The sequence below is a fragment of the Crassostrea angulata genome, chromosome 1 (genome assembly GCF_025612915.1).
Source record: "Crassostrea angulata isolate pt1a10 chromosome 1, ASM2561291v2, whole genome shotgun sequence".
In the NCBI taxonomy this organism is placed as follows: Eukaryota; Metazoa; Mollusca; class Bivalvia; order Ostreida; family Ostreidae; genus Magallana; species Magallana angulata.
In genome coordinates, this window is record NC_069111.1 from 44905720 (window position 1) to 44914698 (window position 8979).

At 34.4% G+C, this 8979-nt stretch overlaps 1 protein-coding gene and 1 long non-coding RNA gene across 2 annotated transcripts; one reads left to right on the plus strand and one right to left on the minus strand.

Annotated features, from left to right (window-relative positions):
- The first annotated feature begins 4487 nt into the window (after nt 1-4487).
- LOC128167918 (uncharacterized) lies at nt 4488-6554 on the plus strand. Its single transcript, XR_008241275.1, has 6 exons — nt 4488-4655; nt 4769-4903; nt 5076-5203; nt 5481-5557; nt 5784-5968; nt 6204-6554. It is a non-coding gene; the product is annotated as an uncharacterized LOC128167918 (long non-coding RNA).
- A 22-nt stretch (nt 6555-6576) lies between these two features.
- Nucleotides 6577-7798, minus strand: LOC128167912 (uncharacterized). Its single transcript, XM_052833901.1, has 3 exons — nt 7465-7798; nt 7177-7353; nt 6577-7016 (listed from the first exon to the last, which is right to left on the minus strand). Exons 1-3 carry the CDS (start codon nt 7675-7677, stop codon nt 6579-6581), a joined length of 828 nt encoding a protein of 275 aa, XP_052689861.1. The 5' UTR covers nt 7678-7798; the 3' UTR covers nt 6577-6578.
- Between the last annotated feature and the right edge of the window lie 1181 nt (nt 7799-8979).

Sequence of the window (8979 nt, forward strand, 5' to 3'; positions counted from 1 at the left end):
CAAGGTCATTTTTATGTTTGATGCGTGTTGCTTCCTGACAGAGGTCAAAAGTCCGGGCTTAATTTTAAGCACATTTCTAGCCTCGACCTAAACAAAGTTTTATGCCTTGCTGGATGCACCTGCTTGGTTTTATTTGCTACTGTACATTGTATAGCATTTATAACATGTGTCTAAAGTTGTACAATTTTGATAAAAATACAGAGTAAAATTAAATACTGTAGTCAAACCTTTAAAGAAACTGTAATTTGAACATTAAAATAATTCCGTTTAAAATATACAGATGAACAGACAGATAAACGATTTGACTTTTAGCTCAGAATAGCTAAAGTTAAATTATAGAATACGTCAAACATACATTCAAGGCTGCTTTATTCATGTTTTCATATTCTTGTATTTACAATAATAACATGTAATTGTTATTGCGTGGACCCTGAGGTCCACGCAGAAAATATATAAGCGAGGTTAAACCTGCGCATGAGCTAGCCTGGTTCCTGTGCGTAATGTCTGGGAACCAGGCTAGCACACGTTTATCTGAACCGGGATAGGGATTTCGTGCCATATGCACACATAAGTTCAAAGGCGCTGTAATTGTAAAGTTGTCGGAAAACATTACAGAAACAACGTATTCCTTTTAAAGAAATGATTGGCATGTGATATGAACTATCAGTATTATGAAATAAGTTAATGTTATGCCGAAATACAACATGCATCAAAAAGCATAATTTGCAATGTTTTGTTGTTTTCCAAATACACATGAACTTGTAGCTTAACTTTACTTTTACAGTAGGTGAGGCTAGAGTACTTCCCGATTAAAATTTTTTAAGCATTTAAGTATGATTGAATAAGCATAGTTAACAAAGTAGTGCGCATTGTAATGTGTGCGCAAATAGTAGAATTCACCGAATGCCTGATACTATACAAGCAAACTTCATTCATAGATAGATCATAATTATTTTAGATGTATGAATCCTTTAAATTTTTGAGATAAAAAGTCATGGCTATACATACATGCATACGTAATACAGCGTACAAATTTAGTGGTTAAAAGCAGAGAGCTAGAGTCGGTGGAATCTCTGATAATCTTATTATAATAAGGCTTTCATGTTTTCGTTGGAAACACATGCAAATGGTCCACGTATTGTAGTCCTTTTTAAAGGACAGCAACTTGTCCACAAATTAATAAAATAAAAAGAAAAAAACTAAAATTGCAATGTGTCTCTTTGACGATTTGTGACTTACTGTCACGTTCAAGCCTTGTAATGTTTTTTGTTACCTTTTTGATTAAAATCTTAAGGTATCCCATTCCTCACTGTTCTTGTATCAAGAATTTCTTGAGAAGTATTAATATCATTGAAAACTGCAGACAAAACTCATCTAAAAATTACAAATCGAATATCAAGAATTTTATTAGATTAATCCAGTTTGCCTAGATACGTATTCAGTATCATTTTGAAATAATAAATATTGGGGTAAGTGATGTCAAATTTTATATAAATAAATGGCTTCAAAGATAAAATTCTCGCAAAATTTGGCTACAAAGTATTCAGACATTTTCTCTATATTTGCATAATTGTATGCTAAACGTCTTTCACTCTCCCAAAATTTAGTTCTGTACAAGTCACACAGGACCTATAGAACATGTCACAAACCTATCAAATTTTATGTATGTGATAATGAAATAATGAATAAAGTATCATAAAAGAAAAAGTATATGGAAATGGATAAAGTTGCTCGTTTCTGTCATTTTCGACTTAAAAAGCTTCCGCACGAAAAAAATGTATTTGTTTCCTTAATTCAAATGGGTTTTCTCTACGAATGTTGTGTAATCATGAAAAAATGATCTAAATGATTTAAACGAGGTTTAAATTAATAAGATCATATTCTTAAAAATATAATGAACATCTGCGCAATGAAATCAAAACGTAAGAAGTGAGATACATAAAATTCAATGTGCAACTTTTATTAGATTCTTAAATATTAGCGATTGATGAGATGAAATGGATTAAAATCAGTTTAAAAGTAATACGTTTAACATGTTTCTTTTAGGCGAATTACTTGAATCAACTTACCCGCTTTCTTCTATCAAAGGAAATGTTGCCTTTGTAGGAATCCCATATAAGATCTTTTAAACTTTGTTGCATTGGATAACAATAGAATAGGACAAGTCCTATACTAAAATATAAACAAGAGACACACATAGCTTAATGATCCTCGGACATCTGCGTACCATTACAAGCGTACTCCGTTATACATGCATTATCCCTATGGTTAAAAGCTAGGAAAAAGGAAAAGGTCCTGCACCTTTTTAATATCAGGTCATGTACTCAATTATAATCTTACAGTTTTTAGCCAAAATTATATATTTTCACAGTCTTCTTTTCAAAGATATCAGGCAGAGAAGTGATCGTCATTACAATAATTTATTTATGTGTACTCTAGAATGAAACTTAAAACACATGTATGTGATTCCTCGAGAGGTCTTTGCATGGGCTACGGTACTCAGGTGACCGTTAAGGCTCGTTGGGTTCTGGTTTAATTCTCATTTAGAACCATTTTAACAAGAGCTTGGACTTTGGGTAGCTGTGTCAAACAACAATGTGACGTATGCCTGTCTATTTCATTGTCAGCCACTCAGTCAGGGCTCTCTGAAATCAACAGTATCTGTATGGCTTATGAGCTAAGACTACGCAATCGCTGCATATTTCGCTTGACACCGCGTCATTTTAACTTGTTTTAACGCAAGAATTCGGTAGCTACGTCTTACTGAAAGTCCAAGGTCTTGTTAAAATGGTTCTATCTTCAATAAAATTAATGAAAATTCTGCAAACCGTCATTTAAGGATCAATTTAACTGACTGGTGACTGGACTATAGAACAATGCCAGATAAATTTCAAACATCCATGACGTTATAATATATCATTAAATTAGGCTTAAAATTTGTAACTATCAACGTAGTATAAAGACACATTCTAACAGCATTCCATTTTTCACAAGACATAAGACGATGTACAAATTTTCACTTAATTCTAAGATTCTGTGCCCTGCAAATTTCTTTAATCTTCATATCTAGTCTGTACGTGACTGCTTATGCTTATTTAGGCTGACTGTGGCAGAAATAAAATAGATCACAGTTTGACTCCTATATACATAGTTGATGAGTGTCAAAAATGAATGACAAATTTTGTCTCGTTTTAAAGTCTGCTCATTTCCATTGATTTCTTCTTTGAAGTGCAATATGAGATAATATGAAATGTGGCAAACGAAGGAAAGAATATGTCTTATCTTGTAAACTGAAATCTAAGGACTTCAAAAGCTTATTGACTTTGACGCATAAATATCATTTTAACTAATAACAATCGTGCTCAAGACGATTTGTTCATGCTTTAATAAAATAGTATTCACAAGCAAATTTAAATCGATTGCTGAAAACACAAGAGGGCCACATGCTTTATCGGGGTGTACCACCGGGGTAACTTTTGTTCTTTAAATTAACGAAACAAGGGCTGAAATCTGCTGTTTAAAAATGCTGAAATACGATCACTACAAGTTTTCCAAACGTGTAGAAAAGAAATAAATAGAATAAATATGACGTCCCACTAAACTTTAGTGCATTTACCTACTAAAAACAAAGAATGAATGCAAATTAAGTGAAGTAATAAAGACTCTTTTACAATTGGCGCACGAGCAGAAGCGACACAGTATTCGTGCTACCGAAAAAAGTTAAGACTGTTGCTGAAATATTGCGATCTATATTGCGACTGTTGTGCAGTGAAAGCGAGTATTGTAAGATAATGCGTTAGGAAGGCGCGAGTGATCAGGTAATTGGACGATTGGACGTGAGCCAATGCGACTGGAGCATTACCTTCGTACTACCGAGACGGTTGCTGACCACGTGATACGCGTATGATCAATTCCACGAAAAATGGCGATTTTGAGTTGCACCTGAAGGAAAATTTGAACGGTAAGTAACACTTTACTTTCCTGTACGTTTTTCATCATTTTTCCTTCTCAAAAGTGTAATAATTTCAGCAATAGATACTAAGTTATTGTTTTGCGCGTTCTGCTGGAGCATTCATGCACAATCTCTGGCTCGATCGACATTTAACGGGATAGTATCCACGATCATAACTTGAGTGACAATTAATTTCCAATTCAATCAAATTCAAGGTGTTTAATAACGTGAAAAGTACACATACCTTACCCTCTTTGCAGTGGAGGTGCACAATATATTTAGAATTTGAATGCATGATATGAAAAAAAAGTTAGTTTGTTTAATATGATCAGTAACCACGATGCAAAATAGTAAAGATCAGTTCCACGGTCGATTTAAAAAAATGAACGTTTTCTGTTTCAGACCCCGATATGAGAAAGATAGTTAACCTATCATTGAATAGACCTAAAAGGCATTGGTGGACATATGCATGTCAGTTGTGGGAATAACAGTTTCAAGTATAGATGCAAAAACATGGCTGTATTCTTTTTGTCATGGAGGTACTTTCAATGTTAGAGCATTTTTGCTGTATGGTTGCGGAAACATTTTTCTCTGAGCTGACCATGAATGATATGAGAGGACAGGGAACAGTTTCTTGTCAAGAGTTTGGCCAATTCATCGGAAATTCAATAGTACACATTCAGATACGATTTGATCCAGAAAGGTAAGCTTGAAATATCAATATTGATTATCCTAAGAGTAACAATTTATTTTCCGGTGACACATTACGCTCTTGTGTTTTATCTTTTTGAATAATTTATCTAGCATACCTTTCAGGAAATTTTCTTATCGTACTAAGCGGGCTATAGTCTACAATTTGGTTGACGATACGGACTCTGTAGATCAGATGGAAAGCATTCAAGACCCCAGCAGAAACAATTCGCATGAAATGCCAGCAGATATTACATTCAGGTAGTTATCTCAGTTATCACAGATTCTACAAGTCATAGTTTATTGCGATAATCAATTTGATATTGAGAACATTTTCTTCAAGATTCACCGTTTTTTTAAATGATAAAAACCGTTGTAATTTTATTTCATTTATAGTAACTGTCTAATAGAGTGTTTTCTCGTCGAACTCTAGTTTCGACTCGGGTCGCGAGAGTGCGACATAAACAGCGAGAGTTTGAGCCCGGGATTAAATCGAGTTTAACTCTCACACGATGCAGGGTTTGATGGAGCAAAGATGGCGTCACGCGGTAATAACAACATGTGAGTGTATCTTTGTTTCTTTTATTTCGAAATGGCAAAAGGATTTTGAAAGGTTTTTAATCGTTATACAGAACTTAAAAAAATTATTTGTAATATTTTATAATGTATTCAAGAATGATCGGCAACGTAAGTTCGTCTCGTGACCTTATATTTAGTTAAAATGAATAGGGATATCGCATAAAAAAATGTAAAATGTTAATGAATATGTTGAAAACATTTTCTTGTATAAAATGCATGAAGAACAGGGCAAAATTGTAATTTTTATATCCATTTTCAGGGTACAAATAAAGATAGATGGGCAATAATGTCTGCTAGATGAGAGTCTGGCTACCGTTTTTCTTTCAGAAGATGGTGGTATGAATACAATTTTAATTTCTTTTCATAAATATATAATAGCAACATTAAGTCATTATGACTATTAGACATAGAATGATTTAAAAAATCAACATTAAAAAGATCAATAAAACATTTTAGCAAGGCTAAATTTCTCGAGTCAGTGGCAAACAAACAATATTTTGATTTGGATTTTGTTTAAATAATTTTTATTTCATATCAATAACATCATTTTCATATTAAACAGACCCGAAGACAAAGAGGGCCATTAGGGAAGCACTTTCAACCAGTCACAAGAATTCCACTTCCCTAGATACATCAACTTCTTCTAGAGCATCAACTTCACGCGTATTTGAGACCACCCCTTCTTGCTCAGCGTCATCAGAATCTACATCATCTGGACCTTCTACACCCTCCAGTTCTGACTCGCAGGTAGATTGGAATTTTGTAGAAAATCATTCCGAGAAACTCATACCGGACAAAAATCTTGACTTTTTATTAATAAGTACTTGCGCGAGTACAAAGTGCTTTTCCTCATTTTTGACACATTCATACTCTAGACCTGAAGAAGATCTCGCATGTTCTGAAATCAGAGTATCTAATGATATCAAATTAACACTTCCTGAGTTTCATAATCTACTCACTGAAAAACTTACTTTACTTACAGAACACAATGCATGTTTGGAAGGAAAGTGAAGAACGATTTTTAATTGATTTAAGGCGCCACAGGGAGGACAAATTTTCAGGCACAAAATCTCATGATGTTCTTTGGGGATAAATAGCAAGTGAAATGAAAAAAAATGGCATACATGTTTCCAAAACACAACTGATCAATAAGTGGAAGGCATTGAAAAAAAAATACAAAGAAATAAATGATGAAAATAACAAAACCGGCAATAAAAAGTATTCCTGGAAGTAGTTAGAGCGGTTCAGTGAGGTTTATGGCAATAAGGCCTCCACAAAGGTATCTGTGTCCTTTGACACAGGACGCTCCAGAGATAAACTAAAAATCAATACAGAATTGGACAAGGGTGAAGACGTATCAGCTGTTCCTGAAGAAGAAGTTGTTTATGAACGCTTCGACGTCATCATGATGCAAAACACATAAATTGTGCAAGATGCATCCTGAAATAATCAGAGAAACTATACGAGACAGCTTTCGAACAGTTATATCTCGAAGCCTTCGAAACTTTCCTTTTAAGTGTCCATACACCCGTTCAACAATTGGTCTGGCCACAGACAGCCTTTGATTAAATCTTCGTTGCTGTGCATTATGTCTTCCATTATCTCGGAAAGGTGTCACCAACCAATTCCTCAATGGATAGGCACTGTCTGCAATAATAAATTTTCCATGCATAACACATTGTCCATTCTCGGCTTTGTCAAACAAAGAGGAATTTCTGAGAACACGTGCATCGTGGGTGCACCCAGGCCAACCTGTGTAAGCATCTCTTATCAACATGTCACAGTCTGCAACAACCTGTATATTTTAGAAAAAAAACAATTTTATAGGTCTTCATTCTACATTTATAAGTAATCAGTAAAGTAAGAGTTTCGAACAGTTTAAAGTTACCTGATTAATTGATGATAAAATAGTTTACATGATGTAAACACACAGTAAAAATATGCTTTACATGTACCTGTAGCTGGATTGAAGGGAACTTTTTTCGGTTAAAATAATCTTTGTCACCACCAGGAGCTGAAGATAACCGAATATGGGTTCCATCTAAAGAGCCAATAATACCAGGTAATCCAGACTGGAGTTGAAATCGTCGTGATAAGGCGTGTTGTGTGTTTGCATCTGGCCAGTTTATCACCTAGAATTTTACAACATGCATGAATGAAAACCTTTACTTATATTTAATAATTATATGTATTAGGGTTGAAAATTACTTTTAAAAAATTCTTAGCTACGAATATTAACTTACGTTAACCAAGTTTTCGTTTACTGTTTCTGACACAGTCATTACAATTTCATGAACTGTCGTTGTGCCGATTGCAAATGTATTGCTAACTTCTCTTAAAGTTTCCTGATTTGCCATGTACCACAGAAATACTAAAAGTTTTTTCTCAGGCAGGATAGGCTCTACACCACCTGGCCATGCATTATCATCTGTGAGAGAATGTACAATCGAGTTCATGATCAAATAAAAAATTTCTGGGCTCCCTCTGAAATGTCTAAGAAATTGCTTGCTGTCAAACTGTGGCACAATGTTTTCCGAAAAGCCTTCAAGTCTTGGAATATAACGACGCCGCTCCAGGTATAAGAGAATTTGGATCCAGGTCTGCTCTATCGCAAGAAAAATAAAAATGTCTGTTCCATCCTCAATAATTAAGTCTTCGTTCAACTGTGCTTTGATAACTTCCTCCATTTTGGAGAGTCTCAGTAGTCAAAAAGTCATTCTCGTCTAACTCTGCGTGCGCATCTCGAGTTTTGTATCCCGGGGTAAAACTCGAGCACGACGAGAAAACGCTCATAGTGTCATATCTTAATTAAAACTTCAGGTTTCTTTTATCTTAATTTTGTGAAGAGTTTCACTTTAATTTCAGACAATCATTTTGATACATAACTTCGGAAACGAGTTTGTGGAAAGCGTAAGGAGGGAACAGTTCTAAGAGCGAAGTCGTTACAGAAGGGATCTCTGGGTGTTCGCTTGGAAATGCACGTTGTGATAAACCAAAAATCTTACCGACTGTCAAAATGGGATCATTGTAATTTTATGTTGCATGTATAAAATTGCACAAATTCATGTAAAATATGAGTCTATAATAAATTGCTACAAACTTTATTATAGAATATCATTGAAAAGTTCAAACAGAACAGGTAAAATCTTTATGTGAATACTGTAGTTTCCTTATTTTACGCGAGTACTAAGTCTTAATTCCGCGATTTAACGGTTTAGCATCAAATCGCGAGAATGTAGAATCGCGAACGCCGAATTTTTATCATATTCCAAATAGTTCACATCTATACAAATATTAAAGAGAGATTTTAAAATCCAAGAGAAGTGCTTATCGCGATTTTACGCGGATATTAATTTCTCGCGTTTAATTAGGAACTTTCAGTAAACAAAACTAATTGCGAGTTATAACGAAAATTTACATCTCCAATTAGCTTATATGCCGATCAATAAAAGAACAAAATGTTAAATTCAGACTGATTTGCACATTCTTTTATGTCGATATAGGTTTACTTAATGCCTAAACGATCTACGACAAGGGCATCTGTGATTTTTTTTTCGCCAGTTTGGGTCATATGTTCCTTATGCTCCTTTTTTTATTTCTTGACCACAGCCCACAAATATCACATTTAAACTGGGGTTCTCCATGGCTTTTCATGTGTCGATTAAAATCTGCTTTTATTGCAAACCTTTTCCACATGCAAATGTTTTTCTTCATCATGCACTGCACATCTGCGAAATTTAAAAGAAATCACATTACTA

Excerpts from the sequence above, each read along its gene's own strand:
- LOC128167912 (XM_052833901.1), bottom strand. The coding sequence starts at position 7,677 with ATGAACTCGATTGTACATTCTCTCACAGATGATAATGCATGGCCAGGT. Across the intron at positions 7,354-7,464 it reads TAAACGAAAACTTGGTTAAC|GTGATAAACTGGCCAGATGC; the intron begins GTAAGTTAATAT and ends GTAAAATTCTAG. Across the intron at positions 7,017-7,176 it reads TCCCTTCAATCCAGCTACAG|GTTGTTGCAGACTGTGACAT; the intron begins GTACATGTAAAG and ends TAAAATATACAG.